General features: G+C 36.8%; 3 protein-coding genes across 4 annotated transcripts in view; 1 reads left to right on the top strand and 2 right to left on the bottom strand.

The window, feature by feature from the left end:
- Positions 1–22,411, bottom strand: part of LOC127971859 (SH3 domain and tetratricopeptide repeat-containing protein 2) — a 102,207-nt gene extending 79,796 nt beyond the window's left edge. Inside the window, exon 1 of one of the 2 annotated variants that reach the window (XM_052575111.1) lies at positions 20,953–22,411. In XM_052575111.1, the coding sequence (XP_052431071.1) occupies positions 20,953–20,977 (25 nt within the window). In that variant the 5' untranslated portion in view covers positions 20,978–22,411. The remainder of the gene's footprint in view (positions 1–20,952) is intronic. The other variant, XM_052575114.1, reaches the window with a different exon arrangement.
- The window catches only part of ablim3 (actin binding LIM protein family, member 3), a 139,889-nt gene that overhangs the window by 59,638 nt on the left and 55,721 nt on the right, over positions 1–24,530 (top strand). The gene's annotated exons all lie outside the window — the stretch shown is intronic.
- Positions 8,465–23,369, bottom strand: LOC127971860 (SH3 domain and tetratricopeptide repeat-containing protein 2). The gene is made up of 18 exons (XM_052575116.1): positions 23,186–23,369; positions 20,394–20,492; positions 19,681–19,806; positions 19,191–19,318; positions 18,972–19,077; positions 18,736–18,879; positions 17,789–17,984; positions 17,528–17,601; positions 17,000–17,195; positions 16,568–16,701; positions 16,362–16,412; positions 14,370–16,088; positions 13,478–13,655; positions 13,219–13,369; positions 11,246–11,368; positions 10,970–11,120; positions 10,042–10,238; positions 8,465–9,832 (listed from the first exon to the last, which is right to left on the bottom strand). The coding sequence occupies exons 1-18, from the start codon at positions 23,223–23,225 to the stop codon at positions 9,377–9,379; spliced, it is 4,269 nt and encodes a 1,422-aa protein (XP_052431076.1). The 5' UTR covers positions 23,226–23,369; the 3' UTR covers positions 8,465–9,376.

Below are 24,530 nucleotides of genomic sequence, written 5' to 3'. Positions count from 1 at the left end.
TATATATATATATATAGGAAGAATAAGGCTATAAAACTGATACATTAAAATAACAATGATTCATGACGTTTTAGTGGTAAATGTTCCCTTGATTGATTGGTTCATATGCCTGCTGTGACATTCAGGAAAGAGCAAAGAGAATGAAGAGAAAATAGATTAATTTAATGAAAGGAAAATTTGACATAAATGGACCCACTAGAGAGGAAAATATAGGAAGGTTTTTACCATGAACCCAATTAGTCATGGTAAAAAGATACATGAAGAAATGGATAGATGAATGTATATGATGAACATGAATAGAATAAAAGTAAAATTCAATCCCAATCCCAATCCCAATACTGTACTACATAAAAAAATAATGCAGGTTATGTTATAATGCTATCTAACGTAACTGAGATTATATGCCTTATTACAGTGATGTTACATTGATAAAAATTAATTAAATGATGCTATTTATAACAATGCAGATTTAGTATGCAATTTATAATAATAAACATAATATATTTGTGTGTGTGTGTATGTGTGTGTGTGTTTATTATACAATACATACAGAATTGCATTTGTTTTGTATTGATTTTGATTTTGCTAGCTTGATAAAAATAATTTAAGATCACCAGTCTTCATTTTTTTTATATTATATTAATAATATCTATATTTTATATCTTTATGCATTTCAAATAAAGCCATGAAAGCACATGGGTATGACAAAAATGAACTGAACTGACAAGACAAAAAAAAAAAAAATACATGTCATAAAGATCTTCAGCAAGCAGGAGAAAAAAAAGAACCATGTGAAAAATAAATTGTACAATTAGACATTAAAGAGGCTTAGAGGATGTGATTTCCAGAGGTTTATCTCTTTGAAAAACACTGTGCCTTTGACGTTAAACTAGAATATGTGTGAAGAGAAGAAAACAGACAACACAACCTCACCTATAACATCAACAGACTCAAACAAACAGGCAGCTAGTCTGAACACCTCATTCTTTGACCCTCTCACCACTAAATCAAAGTCTATTCCACCGTGAGAAGGTTTTATACGGTCACAAGACTTTAACCAGCTTAAGAACTGCCTGGTTATTAAATGTGATTTAGAACTACTGAACAAGAGCCGCTGGTTGTTATTCACGAGTGCTCTCCAAACTGATCCGATCATTTACCTCAATTACACTTGAGCCTCGGCTGAGCTATAGGCAGCACGTCTCAGTTATTAAATCATGCTCGGCTCTCCACCACAAATAAAACTGTTGCATCAGTTGGCACCTCTTAAAAAGACTTAAAACCCCTGTCAAGCACTCAAACGGCTTCTCTGTCAATATACAATTTGGAACATGATGTCTTTCTCTGGATTCCACATGCTCATGTCACAGGCCAAATCTCCTTCTCTGCAGTATCTCAGTTCCTTAGAAGCTTCCTAATGGAATCATGTTGTGAGTGGAAAAGTGCACCATCCTTTTTTTCTAAAGATTTTTAGAAAAGAGCCAAAACTGATGGCGAAGAAAAGGTTTCCGTATCTCCAGCAAAAGAGCAGGGTGCTGACCATGGCACCACACAGTCTAACAGCACTGGTCTGTGAGAGACCTCCACAGGCCACCCCAATAAAGTCATTCTCCTGCCCTTGGGGGTTAAAACAGCACAGTGTCAGAGCATGGTTTAATTCAGCCTTGAAGTCCAAGAAAAAATACTGAAAATACTAGTCAAACAAACAGCCCACGGCTACAAGCCCTGCTCCTTTCCCACGTTTGATACATCTGCCATTTCTTGCTATTAGCCTTCAGCATATTATATAAATCTCTAAATCTGACAGCAACATGCCACAGCTGTCATCATGGCTGTGCAGAACAAAGAACTTTTGTGCCGTAATAGTGCCGTAATGGTCTGAACATAAGGAGAGGGAACATCAGTAGAATACAACATAAAACACTAGCTATCACCACAGAAGAGCTGCATGACACATGTGGACACACATGAAAACTAACGCTTCTGCATATGCAGTAAAACACAAAAACAACTAGCCGCGTACACAAATGACCATAGGGGAGATGAAATGAGAAACCACAAAAGTGCTCTCAGGAGAGATTATAGAGTCTCTCACAGGAGCCATTTTCACATAGTAAGAGCCGAGGGTCTCCTGCGTGCTTAATGATTTTGCCATTAGAGTAATCCAGCATCTCATTTTCTCCCTCCAGAACATAATGTCCACCATGTGATTTCAACACTATAGTCGACCAGCTGTGACTCGCAGTCCTGCCATGAGTTTATGCAATTTTAATTGATGCTGTATGCTAATTTACACGGTAATGGAGAAATAACATGAAAAAAAAAACATGGTTTATACATGGGATGGTTTTTAAAAGCTCAACTTCACTTTAGAGCATCAGAAAATATGAAAAAAATACAATTAACTGAAATTGGGAGAATGTGCTTCAAGGGCACTGTTCAGTAGTAATAGGTCTGTGAAGATAGGCTTTTAACTGAGATGTAAAAAAAAACATGCATTTCACAAAATAAATACATTTATGAAGTGTATTTGACTTGTTTTCCAACAAAACCATCCTTGGATTTTACAGATATTATATTATATTATATTATATAATATAATATTATATTATATTATATTATATTATATTATATTATATTATATTATATTATATTATATTATATTATATTATATTATATTATATTATATTATATTATATCTTTCACAGAAAAAATATACATTTTGTCTTGTTTTCCAAATATATACATAATATAATATAATTGCCTATAACGGCACAGTACTTTAGATATGTTTAAAACAAGAAACAAATGCTAATGAGGTAATAAACAATAAACTTAATTAGTAAATGTAAGTAAAAAGTTAATTCATGTGGATGTTTCAATGCAAAATAAGTTTTTGTAGTGACGTACTAGTTTCTTTGTGTGTGCAAAATGACCTGCATTGGTTGGTGACCTGTATTTGTTTATTTTAAGCTTTTGTGTCACAAACGATCTTGCATTATCTTGAAGCACTAAATGAGGTTTGCTCTAATTAATGTAAAAGGCAGATGGAGCAGTGATCCGGTTTAAACTGGGTTCTGCATACAAAAAAAAAGTCTATAAAGGAAGATTTGTTCGTCAAAATGGATAATCAATAAGGCTTCCATCTGTGGGGGTTAATAATGAATGACTTACATTAACTTTGTCCCTTTTTGTTCAAGGTTTTCAAAGTACTTCAAAGAGTGACTAATTTCCGGTCCCTATTGACGTACAGCACAAAGACCTGCTTCATGCACTACTCTCCACATTTCACAGAAATCTAATGCTAAGACCCTGCTTTTACTGAGAACCATTTGAGCACATGAAAAGAGCGAATAAATTTAGATCCAAATCATCCTATGAGGTATTTAATCTACTCCGGCTTGCTCTTCACGCATATCAATGCACATATACACAGTGCGTATTAAAATAACTAAAGCATGCACTTTTTTTCTCTCGTTTTAAAATCTGATTATTCCACTCAGACGTTTAACACATTAATTCAATGTCATACCTGAAAAAATGTTATTAAGCAAAAGATGCATTTTTATGACATGACTGTTTGGCATAGGTTAAAGAACCAAAGACAGAAACTTTCATCATTCTTATTATGTGGGTATAATTAAGCCTTTTGTTTCCACTTTAGATAAAGCCTCAGACTGTCTATATCGCGAAACTAATATAGTCCTTAATATAATGTGTTCCCTTTGTGGAACAGGATTGCTATTGTTTATTAGTGTAAATTACTTGCTGCGGTCATCATATGGACATCTGTTATCCTGGATGTCTGCCCATACTGAAATCAGACCCATCCAGCATTGAATGCCGATGGTATGTGTCATTCTCTCTCACTCCCTCATCCCTTTTCTTGTGTTTACTTCTGAGATACAAGCCCTACAGCTCTGAAATGCAGAATGAATAAATGTCGGGGATTCATTGTCATAAAGAATACACAGAAGCCATAAATGGTAACAGAAATGGAGACATAAGTGTCTGTGGAATTACTCATAGAGACACTAAGTGGAGGAGGCTGGCAGGAGGTGTCAGACTGGACTTCTGTTACATCATGTGGGGAGTATCCAGGTCTCATAATCGCCGCTTTGATGTCCATTGCTGGAGATACATAAAACAAAACATTTTCACCCAAAAGAAAATGTGCTGTAACTGCTGACATAAATTTTTTATAAGAGTCTTTTATATTGTCACTGTAATAAATGTTTGCATTGCCGAAGCATCCCATTGGACTTAGATTAAAGAAATCAGTTATTATTTTAGTTTTGTGCTAATATGCACACACAACTTTACTAAAAAAAACACTTCAGAGATGTTGGCAAATAATAGGATTACGTTCAATGAATGCATGTAAAATATATATATATAATATATAAATATATATATAATATATTATATATATAAATATATATATAAAATTTGAAAAACTCTTAAAGACTATTAATAAGAAACTCTTACGATTCTCTACGAATTAATTTAACTGACTTCAGTTTTCTTCATACTACTGGATGCAGTTCAGTCGTTTGATGTTTTACTATTGTATATAAAACAGACACGCAGAATCATTGATTTAGAGCAGAAAGCTGTTTCCAATTGAATGCCAGACCTTTGCACACGTCTTATACATCTGTTTTTCAGAATTAACAGAATCATGTAGGAATGTGAGAAGTAGAGTGATGTCATGGCACAGAAAACAGGTGTTAATGAAGCAATTTATCCAAGCTTAGTGTCTTATTTGCCTAGCCAAATGAGACAAGCACAAGAATAGAACAGTCCCAGATGGGCTTTTGAATGGTCTTCCAATGATAACATGTTGAAATTTCAATCTTTATTTCACTTACAGTGTAGCTTGCAGCATACACTCTTAAAATAAAGGTACATCAATGTCTCAATAGTAGCACCTTTATGTTTTATTATTAAAGCACCTATTACAAAGAATTATATTTGAATAGAGGATAATAAGTATGACTTTAAAAACGTTTTATTTATTTTTTTGTATAATATTCTACTATGCTCTTTTTAGGAAATTCATTATTATATTATGACAGTTCTAACACACTTTATGTTTTTTTTATACATAAATACATTGTCAACACTGAAGACGTGTATTTAAGTAAATGCATTAGCAAGAATGCAAAAAGCAGTAACGTATAGCTTTGTTTTGTGGTCTGACAACATTTGTATGCGTCATTTACTAGTATATTACTACAGAACGTATGTCTTAGTTGAGGTTGCATGATGTTAATTCAGCAGCTAACAATTCATAGGAAATCCCATTGTGACGCAAGTAAGGAGGTCAGAGAACAGACATCAAATTAGAGGTGTCAGCCCTTCCTGAACATCACCAGCTAGAGTGTAACACCTTATAAGGGGTATAAAGTCAAAAACATCACCTTCCACACACATGATCAGCTGCACTGCAAATCTCATCTGCAGATGATAAGAAAAAGATGCGGTCTATAATGACTATAGCTAATTATGATGAGCGCTCAATGAATTTAAAAGCAAGAGGTCACCATTAAGATGTAATTAGCATCCTCCTGGCAGCCATTACACAAGTGAAGAAACAATTCTGATTTCCCCCAGGAATCAACAGTAATTCAGTGTTACTAAAACGTTTTTTTTTTTTTTTTCTCCTTTATCCAATAAAGTTCATTACAACCAGACTGTGACAAATCCAACATTTTAATCACAGCTTCTCCCACAAATATTTTTAATGGTTCCCTCAATTTTTAATTTGTCATTAACATTCAAAATAAAATCGCACTGAGCATGTTCTCTTTTTTTTCTGGAAATCAGTCAAAATGAACTGATCCACAGCTAAAGGTAATGCTCTGTGTATCTCTTGCTGTGGTTTATTGGGTGAGACACCCCTGGCATACAGTGATAAGTGGCAAGCTGCACTAATATGGAATGAGAGATTTATTGGAAACCAACAGCGGCTCATTAGAGGAGAACCTGTCTCCAGAGCTCTATTTGAAGTCTTTAACTTAGTTTACCAGTCCATGGCACCTCGCCAAGATACCTGCTGCCATGAAGCCTGCCTATTTTCTGAGCATAATACTTGAGCTAAGTGAGGACAGTCAGTAGTGCAATTTAAGTACAGCCCTATGTTTTTACTGGTCATAAGTTTGAAATGATATGCAATTATTTAATCAGAAATACAGTAAAAAAAAAAAAAAAAAAAAATATATATATATATATATATATATATATATATATATATATATATATATATATATATTGTAAACTATGTTTTATACCAAATATTATTATAAATTCTAATATTAAGCAGTAAAAACTTCGTTTTCAACAATGAGAACCATTATTATTAATACCTGAGCATTAACTAAGCACCAAATCAGCATATTAGAATGATTTCTGAAGGATCATGTGACACTTTTGAAAATATGCTTTGCTATTACAGGAATTAATAACAATTTAAAAATATATTACAACAGAAAACTGTCCTTTATATTGTAATAATATTTCACAATATACTGTAGCTTTTGTACTGTACTTTTTCAAATAAATTAAGTCTTGGTAAACATAATATTTAACATAATATATCCATAATTTTGATCAGTAGTGGACATTCAGCTGCATTATTTGTGACTGATGCTGGCACTCGACATGCAGCACTTGGTTGCTATTCAGCCTTTTACTCTGCTGGGTAGCCAATTCACTCTGCATTTTATATGTGCCAGGTCGAAATGACTCCCAGCCACTAAAACAATTACTGAGAGAAAGTTTTGATATAGCACAGTGAGTGCTGATAATTGGAGGTGTTTGAGAACGAACGACTTGCATTCTGGTTTCGAAGCTCTGATGGTGTGGGAGTTGGACCTTACACTTCATTGCAGTGAGAGACAGCACATAAATTAATTAAGAACTTAATGTTCATATTAATTTGAAGCCTCTTGATGAAAAGCGCTTTTTAACCAAGTCCCTTCGGAAAGCTTTTAGTCCTCTCTCTGTGCCTGGAATACATTATTTGCTGGCTAAAATTATTGCAATACACATAGTACACAATATATTTACCAGGGTGAGTTAGTCATGTGGTCATTATGAGATATAATGAAAAGGATGCCTTTAATTAAATGAGCAAGAGGCGAACTGGGATGTATCATTTGTAACTTTATGAATGTCCCTTGAATAAATAGTTTCTAAGGTAATTAGGTTTCAGTGCAATTTGGGACCAATGAGAGCTTAAATGATCGAGTACAGTACAAGTTTCACGTCCTTTAAAATCAGATTTTATAAATGACAGTTATGTATCTTAGGTATGTCACAAATCTTTATTAGGACTTTCAGTCGAAATATGTAATGCATAACCAATAAATAAAACTTTCATAGGCTTTATTAATAATAATAATAATTTAATAAAATACAGCATTGGAAATGGCATATTTATAGTGAAAAATTGAAATGTTGAAAGGCGACAAATGCATTCACAGAAATTTCAACTGTTTTTACAAGTAATGTTATGTAATTGATGGTTTAAACAACGTTGATACTAGAGGCTAAGGTGGGTCAGAGCTGTGTGGCCTACCACTGACTAACTTGTGTCTGTGCACAGAATTTCAAGCAGGCACAGAGTCACCTCAGTGCAGCCTAACTCAGCTGTGTAGAGACACAATTCAAACAAACAAACAGACAGACATGAACACCCAAATGGGCATCACTGTGGTCCCATTAAAATAAATGAAGAAGCTTTAACACAGCTGTGTAAGAGGGCATGTGATATCCTTTGTTGACAACAAAGCCAGAACTGCAAAACCGGTTGCGGATGTAAATGCAGACATTTTGGCTTTTTTATTAATAGAACACACACACACACACACACACACGAAGGGAGGGAGGCAGGAGGAGAGAGAGACCAGGAGTAGTGCCAACTGCCACTTAAGAAAACAAAGTTAGGAAATATAATTAATTGAAACACTCACAGAGCAGCAGGCTTCTGGTATACGATGTGGAACTTCCGCGTTTAGAAGAAAGGTGGATTCTTGTCGGTAACAAAATAAATATATATAAAACATACATTTGCATTGTTTGAAGGATAGTAAACAATATTAATTTAAGGGCTAACAGTAGTAGGCCTACAATTAACATGCTATAGTAATATTGTAGCCTACTTCATCCAAAGAAAGTATTTAAAAATATCGTCACACTAAAAAAATATTTATATGAAGGATGCTACACTTTAATCATCGGCTCAGTTTTCACCTTATAGTCACAAGTGAGGAATATATTCGGAAGTGAAGCGAATCACCTTGGCCTATATCTCCCTCTAGTGGATGATAAAATTAGTACAACACAACATGTTTATTTTGAGTAAAGGTCTACGCTACAACGGTTTCGGAGGTTGTAAGGACACAACCATAATAGACGAAAGATAAGTAACCATAAAGTAAACATGTTTCCGATTCATGTATAAGTTGTCTATGAAAACTCTTTAATGGCCATTTCAAACACGATTAATAAGTGGTTAGTGAGCACACCGGCGGTGAATGACTGACTGTAGCCTATGGCTTCTATCCATGCGACGTTCACTTTCAGAATCTACCGAGCATATTAAGTCTGAAGTAATGAGTTTAGGTAAATGGAAGCAGAGCCAGTATAGATTTTGTAGGCAAACGTTAGTGGCTTGAATTTTATGCAAGCAGCTATTGGTAGCCAGTGCAAACTAATGTGAGGTGTGACGTGCATATTATTCGGCTCATAAAAAATGTAGGTTGCAGTTTTGGATTAATTGTTAAAGGTTTGACAGAACTAGCTGGAAGACCAGCCAAGAGATAATTTCAATAGTCCAGCCTGAAAAGAACAAGAGCTTGAACAAGGAGTTTTGAAGCATGTTCTGAAAGAAAGGGCCGATGTTCTTGATGTTGAATCAAAGCAAGTCTGCAGGACCAGCTTGTTTTAGCAGGGTGGTCCGAGAAAGTCAGCTGATCATCAATCGTACTGTTTCTTTCTTATTTCGAGCATTTAGCCTGTTTAGTTAAAACAACTTAATTAAAAATTGCATAGCTTTGTGTAATCGTGCACATGCTAAACAATCAGCATTTTGCCCATGCATGGTAACAGAATTTCTAAAGTTTTAATTAAGTAAAGGTTTTAGAACCCTCAAGGAGGGTAGACAGATTTTTTTTTAAAATCATATTTACAGATATGCATTTACATTCATTCGTGTACATAATTAATTTACAGTTATGCAATATTTAAAAAAATCATTTTGAAACTCTTAATAGAAAATATATTATGGAATTTTAAACATTTGCTTAAAAAAGGAGAAAAAAAAGAAAGAAAGAAATGTGTCTTATTCACAATACACCAGTCAAGCCTTCCTTCAAACTGCTAGTCTCTTGGTTTGATCAGGAGGGTCTGTGTCTGTGTCCGTTTCCACCGATATGTTAGTGTTCGGGTCGTCTTTGTGGCTTGTGTTAGAGAGTATGTGCTCAGACTCTGCATTGATTGTGTGGCTGGTGTTGGTCATGCTGGACTCGGTCAGAGTACTAGTGCCGCTGTTGGACTCTGACCGATCTTTGGTGGGAGTGTCAGGCTCTGCCTCAGCTGGGTCCTGATGTGTTTCTTCTGTGTCACAAGAGTCTGTGTCTCCTGCCAGTTCCTTCCTCAAACTCTGCGCTCTTTCCATGTAGCTTTTACTCAGTTCAGCATCGGGAATGTAGTTGGCATGGATCTCTGCGAGCTTCATATAGATTATGTACAGTGTGCTTAGGCTTTCTTTGTCCTCCAGAGCTGCCGCCAGGGCTAAGTGGAAGTAGCCCATGGCATCGAATGCATCCTAAGGCAGAAAAAGTAATAAACATTCTATATCAAATTAATTTACTCTGAATGTAACTGTTAAACATATTTTTGTAGATACTTTGGGCCTTTTTCAAATATAATTTCACACAATTAGTGTATATACAGTTTATGGAAACTTTCTCACAGAAAGTGAAAATCAGATAGGCTACATAACTTAACAATATTTAAACATAATGAGAGACTCACCTTTAATCTGTATAGGGTCAGATCAGCAAGTCTGCAGTACACTTTAACATAGTACCGAACTTCAATGGCATGTTCAAGAGCAGTAGGGCAGACTGAAATAGACTTAAGGTAGAAGTTCTCAGCCATCTCATACTTCTCTAAAGAGAAATGCACTGATGCAAGACGATGGCAGGACACTCTCTCATTCAGAGGAACACCTGTTAGAAATACACAAAGCATTTAGCTTTTTCCTTTCAGAGTGTGATCTCAGATCTCATCTTTGACATTGAATAACTTAATTGGATGTGAAGCATGAAGTTTTCAAGAGAGCATCACAGTTAATCTTAGCATTAATCAAATCTATTATCATTTGCGACTCTTGCTGTAAAATCAGTGTTAACCAGAATTACTGTACATCACAGTGCCTTAAAACAATGTGTAAATATACAGCACTGTCTGAGTGACCTCATTAGAACATCATTAGCAGGTTGTAATGATACATATGTGTGTGTGTGTTTTATCTTATTTTAAATTATAACATGCTCTGGAGAAAATGATTTATGCTGTGTAGGACATATGTCTCCAGCAGGGGGACACATAGGTTAAGATGTATAAGCAAAAGGAATACAGCAGGGGGTTCTCAACTCTGACCCATGAAATCCATTTTAATTTTAATTTGGAGTTTAGCTCCAATCTTGATAACTCATCTGCCTGTAACTTTCTAGAGATGCTACAGACCTTGATTAGATTGTTTGGTGTATTTGATTAGGTTTTAAGCCGGAATCTGGAAAATGCATTTCGCGGGCTAGAGTATAGAACGTCTGGCACAGGCTTTCATCGTCATTAATAATAATAATTTTACATGGCCCATAGTCAATGTTTGCTACATCATTGGCTTTAAATTTCCAGGGTTATAGCTCTTTAAACCTGAGGAGTATAACGGTCTTACCAGTTGTGGCGCTGACTTGCACTGCGAGTGTGGCGTATTGCAGTGCCTCCTCATACTGCTTCTGCTTCATCAGGAGCTCTGTGAGCTTGCTCAACAGCCTGAACTCTGAGTGCACATCCTTTATGCTGCGTGCAAATGGCAAACTCCCATCCTTGAAAAAAAACAAAGCAGATTGATTCAAATGTATAACATGTGACTCAGCATGGATTCCTACATTTCTAAACTATTATTGTACTGCTTTGGTAATATCTAATGTGAATCCAAGGTGAGGCCTACCCTGTAAAATGGTAGTGCAGCCAGTTGATTTCTGTGTCCTTTGAAGAACACATCTCCTGCTTCCTCATAAATGCTCATAGCAAAGCATGGGTCATTCATTCTCAGGGCTGTCTTTACTGCTGCCTGTAAACAGTTGTTTACGGAGAAAGATCTTATATTCTGATAAAAAACATACATGTATATATGGTATATATATACATGCAGGGCTCTGAACCGGTTCAAGGAACAAAAACAAAATCAAATTTTATAATTCCGAACAGAATTGAAATTTTTTTATTTTGTAAAAGCTTGACAGCTTTGAATAATGTCTTGCTTCTGTATAACCAACCAGCGTTGGTATGACCTTACGCGTGCACACAACATAATTTTGCTATATTTTGCTACAAGTTATCAAAATAAAATAGTTAAAGAAACAAATAAAAAAATTGCACTGCTCCGTTTTACAAAATGTTGCATTCTACACGACCGCGCTTCACTGTGCTGATAAAGCCAATGTGAAGGATGATGTTTGATGTTCGATGAAAGTACAAACACTATATAATAAATCATATTTTAGCATCCAGATACGTCGGGAATATGGAAACATTTGGATTTGTGCCGAATGAGAGAGGTAGGCATCAGCTTCACCTTAAATCAATTTGATTTTGCATTGACGTTTTTATAGCCTAAACTTTAGAGGATTTGTTTTGGAGAGAAACTAATAACTGTTTTTAGAATGTTTTTAACATTTTGCTTTAGCCTAAAGAAATTTTAGCCTTCATTATTTCAGAAAGTAATAGGGCTAATAAAATGGGACGTGAGATGCAATTTGTTTTTTTTTTCACTCTAAAAACACAATCTTGTACAAGTATTTTTTTTTTTTTTTTTTACAATTCAACAAACTTTATTAAATATTTTAAAAATACTTGTTTTTTTAAAAGTATTTTTATAATGTTTTTTTTAAGTGTTGACGGATTTGTTTGTTTCTTTAGTAGCCTGTATACCAGGGATAGGCAACTCCTGTCCTGCCGAGTTTAGCTCCAACCCTAATTAAACACACCTGAACCAGGTAATCAGTGTTTTCGGGATTACTAGATAGATACAGGCAGGTGAGTTTTTATGAGGGCTGAAGCTAAACTCTGCAGGATAGTGGACCTCCAGGACTGGAGTTGCCTATCCCTGCTGTATACATTTGTCCAAAATCTAGAAAAGAAGTTGGCTGACTTGACTCAGCGGGTTATTGGCTAACGTTACCAGATCTAATTTTCTTCCTTTTCTTTTTGAGTAAAGACAACGCTGTACTTAGGGCTGGGTGATATATCTAACGATATTATTGTGCACATCTATTCAGTAAATCTGGTTCCATGATTACCGTTAAATCGCCATCACCTGCTTTTAAATGGAGCGGCATTTAATAGACAGAGCCATAGATCACTGACAAGCTATGCAATATCGCGTTCATTATCCCAGATGAATCGCCTTCGATAATGAACGCGATATTGCGTAGGTTGTAAGTGATCTACGGCTCTGTCTATTAAATGCCGCTCCAATTAAAAGAAGGTGATGGTGATTTAGCACTAATCATGGAACCAGATTTACTGACTAGATGCGCATGATCATATCGTTAGATATATCGACCAGCCCTAGCTGTACTTTATTTTTATTATTATTAGGCAAATTATAGGCAAAGAAAATTGTTTAAACATTTTTTTTATTAACTGGTATTTCTTCCACCTGAGCCGGTTTTGGAACGTTATAAATAGAAACGTAAACGTAAAATTATCGATTCTGGTCTGAGTGAATTGATTGAATTTTGTTTTTCATTTTCAAGCGCTGGTATTAAGCCTGTTATATCACCGACTAAAAATGTTAAGTTTAGACTTGTCATAGAATTGGTGGCATACTTTTTCGAATATATATGCAAAAATTATAACACTAATCAATAATTAACTCTAAATTATTTTGCAGTACCCTGCTTTGGGCCTATGTCTTACCTGTAGGTACATGTCAGCCAGCTCATCTTCATAGATCAGATAGTAGATACGGCCCACTTGAAGCCATGTCTCAGACTCTTCCTGTCTTTTCCCCAGATCTATGGAGATCCTTAAGCTTTGCTTTGAATAATCAAGAGACTTCCTTGATGACCTGCAAGGTTTTAATTTATTTTTATTTTTCACAAATTACATTTTAACTCACTAATTCATTGGATCAAGTGTCAAGGTATTTGTAATGGTGCATTAGAGTAACTCTTACTTCTCAGTGTTGAGTGAGAGATAGAGGTTGCTGAGAAGTTCCAGGTACTCTCCTTCTAGCTGTTTATTCTTAAGGGTTCTGCACAGCCCCACACAATGCTCATAGTAAACAATACACTGTCCATACAGCAGCAAGTCAGCGTAATGCCGACTTAGAACTTTTGCAACAACCATTTGACCTGCATTTGAAAGGATTTTTTTATTTTTTATTCTTGCACTATAATTGAAATATTAGCTTAATCAAATTCTGTTCATTTAGAAAACAGGGTACTGACATACAGAGGGTTTAAATTATTTAGGTGATCCCAAAAAGTAGTTAGACACTGTTGGACACTTCACATTTACAATTGTCTGAATTTAATTGCATTGGATATAAAATTTCTTATCTTCAAACAAATGATAACGGACCTTTTCTCAGAACTAACTTCTATTTTGAGGCATTTTTTAAATTAATTTTAACCAGTTGGATTTGAGCTCATTTTTTGTGGTCCTAAGTTCGCCTCAAGTCTAAACCAGGTACCCTAGCAGAATTACCACCAAGTGCAGTTTGTCATATTAATAATACATATCATATTAATAATAAACATGTTCCACAAAGTTTGTTAACCACAAAGTGTTCAAGACTTTCTGTAGAATTTGAACGATACATTTAGAATTGTCATTTTATAGTCATTATTTTGTAAAATGCTGTTTGCAAAGTGTGCTTATGCTATATTCATTTTAAATAGATGCCACTTATTTAGATATTTTGTTATATCATGCAAATATAATTAGACATTTTAATTGTGGCTTAAGTGTCCAAATACTTTCTGGGACAACTATATGTATCAGGTATACAGTTGATGCAACCTTTGGTGATGCAATCCACAAAAGTCAAATCTTGTTATACTTACTGTGCAGATTGTTGGCACTAATAGCAATAAGGAGGCCCATCTCAAAGCATAGTCTGACTTCCTGACTCCCTCCTCTATCTTTGTAGCTCCTGCCGAGCCAAAGCAAAACCTGGACATGCTCCTGATCTGTGGGGCTGTCTGAGAGAAACTGGAATAGGTGCAGGGAATTGAGCAAGAAACACTCTGCTAGGCCCGAAGCCCCGACAGACAGAAACAAGCAGCCCAAGTTTGCCAGTGCTAGAGCTTCATTACGCTTGTTCCCATTCTCTCGGGAGATCTGCAGAGCGCAATAAAAGTTTCTTGCTGCCTCCTGGACTCTGCCTTGTTTGCTGAGACATAGGGCTAGAAGGTTGTGGACTACACCACGCTGCGTCGGACTGTCTGTTTCATCCAAAGATTTAAGCATAGGTTGCAGAGTATTCTGAGCTTGCATGGGTTCATCTGTTAGCACCAATAGCCAGGCCAGCAGTACGGATGCCTCAAAGCCCTCCTCTTCATTAATTTGACTTCCAGTCTTTGCTGCTTGCTGGGCAAAGGGTACAGCCTTCTCTAAAGCTCCATGCTGCTGGTAAACACTAGCCAGGCTGAGGCACAGGTCCCTCTGAGTCCTAAAGTCTTCCCCTTGACTAGCTATTGACAAGGCTTGTTGAAGGTAGACCACCACCTGTGCAGGAAGCTCTGAAGTACTTTCCTTCCAGTGAGGATTAAGCCTGGCTGAGTTTTTGATAAAGAGTTCAATTTTCTGGAATGCATCATCCAAGGAATGCTCTTGCCCTGAGTCTAAACTTAAAGAAGCTAGTGTGAGGTAGGGCAAATACTTTTTATGATAAAGCCTGCACAGCATCCAATTGAGATCAACAGGGGCAACTGGCCTCCCTTTTTCCGCAGACAGTGTTATGATAAGTAACTGAAGTCTCTCTACAAAAGGTAAAGCATCCTCTATTTTTCTTAGACGGAGAAAGAGACAGAGGGAGAGGTAGCATGTCCGTGCCTCTAGGTACTTGTCTTTTTCAACTATGGCTTTGCGCATGATTGGTTGGAGCAGCTCAAACTCATCCACAGAGCAGAAGTTGTGGCAAGGAAGGCACATAATTAGAGCACTTGCCTTCTCTAGTGTAAATGGTAGCTTGTCCTTCATCTTCTGTTTGAGGTAAATTGCAGTGAGATTGGTATACAGGGCTATTAGAAGTGGCTTGTCATCAAAACCAGTTACAGGGACCTTTAGAGCCTCCTCAAAGTACACTCGTGCTTGTGAGTACTTCAGTTTCTTAGCACATAGCCGGCCAAGAAGGAAGCAGGTTCGCCGGTGGGCCCAGAGCATCCTGCATTTCTTAGCTCCTTCTCGCAAGTTTTCCAAATGTTGAAGCACCTCATCCTCTGGAAGGCCATGGAAGAAAGTGTCCAGGAAAGAGTAGGAGAGGTCATAAAGAGTTTGAAATGTGTCCTGAAAATATTCCAGATTTAGAAGGGTCAGGATCGGGTCACATCTCTCGGCTTCATCTGTCTCCCAGATACCCTCATCCATGACATTTGGAGGGTCTTCCTCATATTCATCCATTTCTCTAAAGGTGTCTTCCATGCTGAAGGAGAAGACCTCAGAGTCCTGATACAGATGATTCCGAGAGGCATAGAATGATTGCCGAGGGGACGAGTGGTAGGGAGTTGTGTCACTTTTCTCAGATACGGTGCTCTTTCTTTGATCCTCTGTTGATTTCTGCTCTGCAGATTACACAGAGTAAATGTCAGAATTGTTGATTGTACATAGACTTGCAAAAGGATTGGAAATTCCCAAAAGACAGATTGGAAGATTTGGAAGATTCCAAAAAATCCTGGAAAGTTTCACATTTCTGGAGCATTTCCAAAATTTACACCTTTTTGCAACTCTAATTGTACATAATAAATTATCCAATGAAAGAGAAGGAAAGTAGGAAGATAGTTGTGATAAATTAATGTAGCAACATTTCAAAAGAAGGGTCTTTAAAACGGGCTTACCTGATTTTGGATGATTTCTTATGTAAGTGAAATCAGAGTCATCAAGTCTATCTGCAGTGTAAAAGAGTAAAAAACATGACAATTCAGCCATCATTTTCTCACCATCATGTCTATACAACCCTTTATGAACGTCTTTATTGAATATGAACTATATTTGTTTAAACATTATTTGGAGTTTCCCAGAGAAACAATGTGTAATCTCTTACCCAGTCTATACACAGTGCTTATGTCTGTTGAGAAAAGATTTGCCAGTACATCAGACTGGCAAGGCTCAAAGCAGGGGTTAAGTTTACACAGGGCTGCCCTTTCCTCCTCACTGAGAAAGACCAATTGTCCATCGCTGTGCAAAGCCAACAAAGACAACATTATCAGCCACATGACTCTCATTCAGATAGCTTCATCACATCATCACATAACTCCACTAGCCCCCCTTCCAACACCCTCATCACCCCCAGCAAGACAGAGGCACATTCACAGAGGTCAACAGAATAAAATAGCGTTTGCCAGCTAGTTGCTTTCAATTGCTTTCAGCATCGTTGAGAGGCACATTAGATAAATGTTTTTTACAAAATAAAGAGAAGGTCATTCATTTGAGCACGTTAAATCTATAAATATAAGTAGCTGAGCTGTTTACTTACATAGGCTCAATACTCTGAGGTTTTACACTGGCCTTGTGAACAAATCCTATCTCTCCACTTGTAAGGTGTCTTCCTATGAACATGTTGAGAGTATTGAAAAGAAATCCCTCAATCTTGATTATGTCTCCCTTGCATAAGTGCAGCTCATCTTTAACCACTGGGTAATGGTCCACTACTGCTACACAAGTTCCAACCACTGAAAAGGAAGCAGAAATTAAATGTGGAAATTGGAATGTAATTTTACACTTTGAATTTTTTTTCACACTAAAGTCATCATATAAAATTGTGCATATTTTATGTCTGGTAGCTATAGTGAGTATTTTAAAGTTCACAAAATGTATTGACTCCATTCACCTCCACTGTAAGTGTCTCACTAGCCAGATATTTGAAAGGAGGGACACATTATTGTTTTGTAATGCATTACGTTACAGTATGTCACAAACTCTGAGCTTGAGTATTGAACTCTTAATATGCATTTTAAGGGTTATCTTGAGAAATTGTTTTCTAGACACTTAGGAAGAATCTTACCAACAGGATGATTGAATAGGCCATCTGTAACTAGAATCCCTCCTGCATTTCCGGGATATTTCTTAAGGAACCACCTAGACAAATAAATAAATAAATAAAAACCAATTTGTAAGAGATACCCTCAAACAGTATGTTTCTTCCATGAGTACAAGTGTAGAACAAAGGTTATTTCATTCATCCGGACAAATCTGTTACAATTCTTCCCAGTTCCCAAAAAACTCCCATATAGTTACGTGAGCTTAGAAAGTCAGTGTGACTTACTGATAAAATGGATAGGGCAGAGGCTGCATATTATGCACAGGCACTAGACCGTGTTGGCCTGTGGACAGCAGTGAACCTTCCCAAATGGCCTCTTGTCCTATGTCTTTAACAATCACCAGGTCATTCCTCCTGTACGTCAGCTCCTCTTCCTCCTCCTTGCAATCACTATTGTATAAAGTCTTGGCAAAGAATGTACCTAAAACATGAATTAAAATGTTTTTATTCCTCTTTACATTCTCAGAAAAAAAGGTACACAAGCAGTCATTGGGGGGGTAAGCATGACTTCACCAAGTACAACATGTTCCTGGATCAACATCCTTGGGTTAGGTAAAGAGGTAGGGATTGGGTTAAGTCTATATTTTTGGACGATAACGTGATCCAGGATCATCAAAAGATGTTGATCCAGGAACATGTCTAACTTGGCAAAATTTACTGCCCCAGTGACAACATTTGTATCCTTTATTTCTGATAGTGTAGGGTTCTTGACACAGTTTCTCAAAATTCACAGTTTATCCTGAAAAACCTTCCTCTGCCTCTTTTACTTTCAAGTGCATTAATCAATAAGTTAATGTTTTCATATGTCAATTAAAAAAGATTGATTGTCCCATAACAGTTTGTTCCATAAATGTTTTATTTTAGATGGTCATGTCTGCCTTGGAATGAGGTGGTTTACAAGGAAACAAAATTCTTAAAGCAGGATATTTTGTATGTAAACGAACTCAAGGAAATGTTCACAAAAACTATCTTTGAAAATAAGAGGACTCTACAATTTTTACCAAATCTTGAATTCAACATATGTGACCTCTGAATTGGTTAAATAGCAATAGTGGTCTTTAGAACAGAGTATTGAGATGTGTAGAGATAGTTATTTCAGTTTGTCCATTCAGTGTGTTTACAGGTGATTTTGTTAACCATTGAGAAATCAGCAAGTCGTGGAGGCACATTACCTTCCTGTAGCAGAAGTCCTAAGTAAAGAGTAGCTAAGTGGTCTTCGTCCGCTGTTACACAGATCTCCACATCACTAAGCAATGCAGGGTCCAGCCAGAACGACTGGTCACAGAGAAAGTTCTCAAGACATCTTGCTACATATCCTAGAATATAACAGCAATACTTGTTAAGCTAGAACAGTACAATGATTTTTTCTGTAGAAGTGCCAGAATTTTATTTTTCCATTGTCACTAACCAAGTGCCAAATAAGTAGAGAACTTCCAAATTTCCTCGACAGTCTTAAAAGTGATGACAAAGCTGTCTTTTTCAGCATGAACAGACACTAGTCTTGCAGACAGATCCTGTGTGGATAGTATCAGCCATCACTTAATGTAAAGAATACTCAAGTAATCAATAGTAATAAGTTCATCATTGGTGCCAGTGCATGTTTTGCATGAAAACTTCTGTGTCTGACCTTGAAGAGCTGGACAACATCCTGGCTGTTGCTCTCTACTACTCGGAGTCTGGTACGTAACGCCTCCTGAAGCTCACTGTCAGGTGCTACACCAGATCGTCGCCTCCCGCTAAACAACAAAACAACATCTCCCAAAAGAAAAAGGGTATAAAGTTAAGTGTCCACCACAAAGAAACCAGGATTTACAATCAATTGCTTAAGCAGTAACAGGAATGCTCTAGTGATGAAGGCTGTGATTTATTGATGTCCAAGAACACATTAGTAATACGCTTAGCCAATATAATTTTTTTTTTTTTTTTGCAGGATCAGCAAAATGAGAGGAGACATCAGGAAAGCCATACCATTAGGGCGAGTGTACACATTAAGGAAGTCTGGTATTAGTTGTGAGAGTGTGCTTAAGATGTGTAGTAGCCATTAAAAGCAATTATGGAGATAGAGGCCATTATTTCCACACAGGTCTACAGGACACTGAGATCCATGCTGCAGATACCTGGAGAAGAGCGTTCTCCTGCTGAAGATACTGTGCTGCTTCCGCTGAATGTTTGCTTCCTCCTCCAGTAAATCTCTCTGCTTATGCTTTCTGCCTCCACCTCAGCCTCAGCCTCCGCTTCCTCATCTCCAATGGCAAAACAAAGAAAACAGCTTTACAGAACACGACTGCATTTGTTATGTAGTTCAGTGAATTTTAATAGTACCTCTTAACTACTGTCTGATTAACTTTATTATCAATCTGTAAACTTACATAAAAGCAACACTGAAAGACTGAAGAGGAATATGACTGATAAAATACTGAATGATTAAGCACAAGTATAAGGTTTCCTTTGCAGGTATGCACTTCCCATGTTTGAATATGTGTCCATCACCATATACAATAGTTCCTTATTCAAAAACATGATACAGCTGGTACTAATTAGCATGTTTGCATATCTAAAAATACCAGAGCTGTGTTCACCGGCTCATAAAGTTGTGGACATAAACAGGAAGTGCAAGCCGTATCATAATGGCTCTATAAATATCAGCCAGATGGCTTAAATAATAGCTTCTTCCTCATCTCAATTTGCATTGAAAAGAGAGGATGTTTCAAACTGTTGTTTAGAATAATTTATTAAACACAAAATACATTTATAATAGAATCATGTAAAATGCTGTACTATAGACTTTATTTTCTGAAACACTCATGCTTGACTCAAGAAATCCTCTTACCGGCTGTCATGGTGTCATTGGGCGAAAAGAGCTCGCTGACGGCTGCTAAAGTGTATGGAGGGTCATTCCATAAGGCATCAAACTCAGCGGGTGATATCGCTATTGAAAGGGAGGTTGATGTTTAGGGGAGTGTTATTAAATTAGTTATATGACAAGCTGAAGCTTTTAGGGTTATTGCGTAATCAAACTGAGACTGAATTCATAGCAAGACAGAATAGAAGCATGTGCAAACCAGACCAAAATCTAAGAGAGGGACTGTGCGTATGCAAACAGTAACAAACATGGTAAAACGGCATTAACCCTCATACTGAATTGGACCAATACATTACAAATCCTCATGTACTGTCTAATTGATACAATGATGAAAGGACAGTATTTGCTAGTTATTAGTCAACAGTTGATAGTAAACAATCTGAAATCACACAAGCAGCAAAACAATATACCGGTAACTCACCCAGTGACAACGGTACGTAATTAGTCACAATAGACAATCACAGCATTACACACAACAAGAAGGCACACAAACTGCCACCTAAGGAAAGTACACATCCTGCATTACCTTCATGGGTAAATCTATTACCCATGACTGAGAGAAACACTGTGATGTCTCCCTGTGAATGTTACTCTTTCTTCTCATGTCAAAAATCTATGAAAGCCAGGGTGGAACCAACCTGAAAACAAGAAGCAGTTTCTGAGGCACGGAATCGGACAGCAGCAGCAGCAGCATGCCATGATGTACACAGCCAGCTTCAAACTCAGTTTCAATAGTGCCGGGTCAACGATAGATCCACTTATCGATGGAGTCACTCCTATCCCTCTCTCTCTTCCTGTCCATTTTCCTCTCCTGCATAAACCACACTCTCTCTACTGCTCATTTTCTAACATCCATCTATTTTGTACTCTCCCCTTTCCTCTCTCCGTCCACTCGGCAGATGAGTGAAGCACTCTGAAGCACTACTGGCATGTTTGTGTGGGCTGGTCAGTGCCTCTCTGTGCCAGGGGTTCTTGTGGAAAGTGAGAGCAGCAGCATTCTCACATCTCTGGCATATGAGGACAAAAGGCCCACTGAATTAATGGGCATTGCTCATAGCAAGTAAACATGGATTCTTTTTTCTAATTTATTTACTCGTATTAAATGTTTTTCTTTTGTTTTTCTTTTGTACTAGATGTTGTAATATTAGGGGTGACAGCTCCAGGTTGGCCATTCTAACATGTCTGGCTCTCATAAAAGTGCAGCCCTCTTTAGGTTTAGGTTTTTATCAGTGTAAAGATAGACTGATTGAGTCAATACAGCTCAATCTTAATGATTTGAAGGTATTGTTCATTAAACAAAAATCAAATAAATAAATATGTACCAAAGCTGTTTTTGATCACTTACTGAGAAAATGACATTCTTCATGACAAACTTGATAACTCGGCCTGTTCAACTAGTCTGTAAGATTTTTGAAGGAAGAATAAAGAACAATATCTTGAAGACTACGATAAAAATCTGAATTTGGCAATAAACAACTTTAACGTTCTAATCTTGAGAGATTTTTTTTTTAATGACCATGTTATGCCCCTTTTACTGCTTGCTCCCAGTTGGGAACCACTGATTTTTAGGGGAAATGTGTTGACTGAGCAATACTCCAGCTATTTGGTTTCAGTTTTGGGTAAGAATGTTACAAAAATAGTTTCTCATGATGCAACCTTAAGTATATCCTTGTAGAGTTATGTCATCCTGTTGGTTTAGCATTATGTGTGTTTAGCATGATGTAAAAACAACATATTTATGAATCTTTCTCAGTTTAATGTACTGTCTGCTTGTTTAAACTACATTGAATGTGTTTCCCTGTCACCATAACTGTCTCTGTCTTGGGGCTCAACAAAGAAGGTATTTATCTATACGGATAATCTTGCACATCTTAGTGTTTTGTAAAGAGAGAACCCAGTCAGATTCTAATTGAATCTGTGGAGATCTTGTGAGTCTGAGCAGCTGTAAACAGCCAGGAGGCATTTCTCAGTATATCTCTCTGAGCCTTCAACACCATAATCAAGTGTTTTGCTATGGGAATACCCAGTGTGTGAATTATACATTGACTTTACTTCTTTTTATATATATATATATATATATATATATATATATATATATATAAATATCTTAAAATAAATACATTGGAATGCAATTTCAATTTCAATGTTTGTTTATCTGCAGATGAAAATTTGTGTTTGGGCTAACTTGAAAAAAAGAACACCAGAACACATATTTGTGCATATGTCAGTGCAGACAACTATGCAACCAATGTTTTGAAAGTACCATGAACAGCACATTGTCTGTTGAATGTGATACAAACAGGTTAAACTGTCCCCTGCGCCTGAGACGGTGGAGTTATCTGTGTCTCTCTGGGTTACTGGCTCAGTGTGTGTATGTCAGTGAAAAGAACGAGGTAGATTTGTAACCCGAGTAAAGGGTTTAGACTCTAAGTTTAGAATGTCGCCTAAGCCCAAGCAGCACATGCTGGAACTATTAAACTGAACCAAAAACAAGTTCTTAGAATCTGTTAGTGAAAATCCTGGAATATTGTTAGAGAATACAAATGTTCTACGTTTCACTAGACAGACACACAGAAAGACTACAAGTATACTACGTAAAACATGTGTAGAGACAATCAGAAGTCTGAAAAACGAGTTAAAAAGTAAATACACTACAACAACACCACTTGTCCTACTTCCATTCAAACCTTGATACATATTAACACAGCAATTTCAACTGAGTACACACTCACTCACACACTGAAAGAAAGAGAGCGTACCTCTGTCCTGCTGACTCCCGGCAGTATGTTCGTTCCTCATAGATCTGTCAGTATGTGCTCTGTGGAGTTGGAGAAAAGTTCCTTTCAAACTGACTAAAACTAACCATCATAGTCTGTAATGCTCCTTTAAGGCAAGGGGTGTGTATGTGTGTGTGCATGTATGTCCTTGTAGCATGAGTTTAGAGCTTTAGCTGAAGGAAGTATGTAAACTCCTCCCCTAAATGAAATGCTGCTTTTTCATTCACCCTGTTTCTCTTTTTCTCCTCCCTCTCACTCCCCTGTTCTGTTGGATTCTATAAGTCAGGTCAGAGGTTCTTCAGTCAGTTCATAAGATGGTAGATAACCTTCAAATAAACAACCTTAAATTAATGACTCAGCAAATACAAAATATCTTTCCAGTTCTCATCTAATCAGACTCATGAATCCAACCAGTTGTCTTTTCTTTGAAAATCAACAAAAACGATCTTCTAGTTATCCATCTGGTCTGACTTGTTTTTCATAGGACACAACAAAATACCTCTCGAGTCACTATCAACTTCATAACAGTAAAATACGCCCTCTTGCTCACATTCCAAAGGTGCTTACTGCATACAGCATATCCAGACACTGTGTGTGTGCATGCACACGTGCACGCGCATTTTCATCATGCTTTTAGAGAAGATAGCATGTAAAAATCAGCCTTTTTCTTTAAATCATTATTATTTATTTTTTCAAGAATTTCCTATGCTTCTCCTTGGGTTTTATCTCCTGAGTAGGTCAGATAGCAGACCAGGCCTTGGTTCATTTCTTGCTTTTCTCTCTTGGTTAAATATAAACCCTGGAACAGACTCCATGTTCTACAGACTGTTGTTGAGCTATTACAAAAGTCACCCTGAGATGATATATGGGATAGGACATTTGACTGGTTGCCTGGGCTGTGAAAAAAGGCAGTATGTGCACTACGGTGTGGTTTATTCCTGCCACAGGTCTCAGATGGTCTGGGTAAATGGATTACATACCACATCAATGATAGAGAATCAAAACCTCCACACTTGGAGCCATCGGACCATGTGCCCAAACCATAGTCACGGCATTAACATGGCACACAAGACAAGCAAGCTGACAAGCCTCCGCAGCACAAAGCTATTGGAATGCTTTTGCTTTTTGTGGTTAGCATATCACATTGTGTATATCTAATTTGTAAATTACATGAATAGTTAATGCAAAGTCATTAAGTCTCATTAATGAACTGTCATTTTATTTTCATCTACAAAACAGGCTTTTTTTTTTTTTTAAGAAATGACTAAATATATTTCAATATACAGTACACTTCAGTAATCAGTGTATACTTTGTTTTCAAAAAAAA

Source organism: Carassius gibelio, chromosome B14 (genome assembly GCF_023724105.1).
Source record: "Carassius gibelio isolate Cgi1373 ecotype wild population from Czech Republic chromosome B14, carGib1.2-hapl.c, whole genome shotgun sequence".
NCBI lineage: Eukaryota > Metazoa > Chordata > Actinopteri > Cypriniformes > Cyprinidae > Carassius > Carassius gibelio.
This window is presented reverse-complemented; position numbering and strand designations above follow the sequence as displayed.

What these genes read in the sequence shown, in the direction of transcription:
- LOC127971860 (XM_052575116.1), bottom strand. Translation starts at nt 23,225, where the DNA reads ATGAGGAACGAACATACTGCCGGGAGTCAGCAGGACAGAG. An exon ending in AGGACTTCTGCTACAGGAAG is followed by an intron (nt 17,985 to 18,735) that starts GTAATGTGCCTC and finishes TTCATGTTTTAG; the next exon opens with GTACATTCTTTGCCAAGACT. An exon ending in CCTCAGAGTATTGAGCCTAT is followed by an intron (nt 16,702 to 16,999) that starts GTAAGTAAACAG and finishes GGCTTTGCACAG; the next exon opens with CGATGGACAATTGGTCTTTC.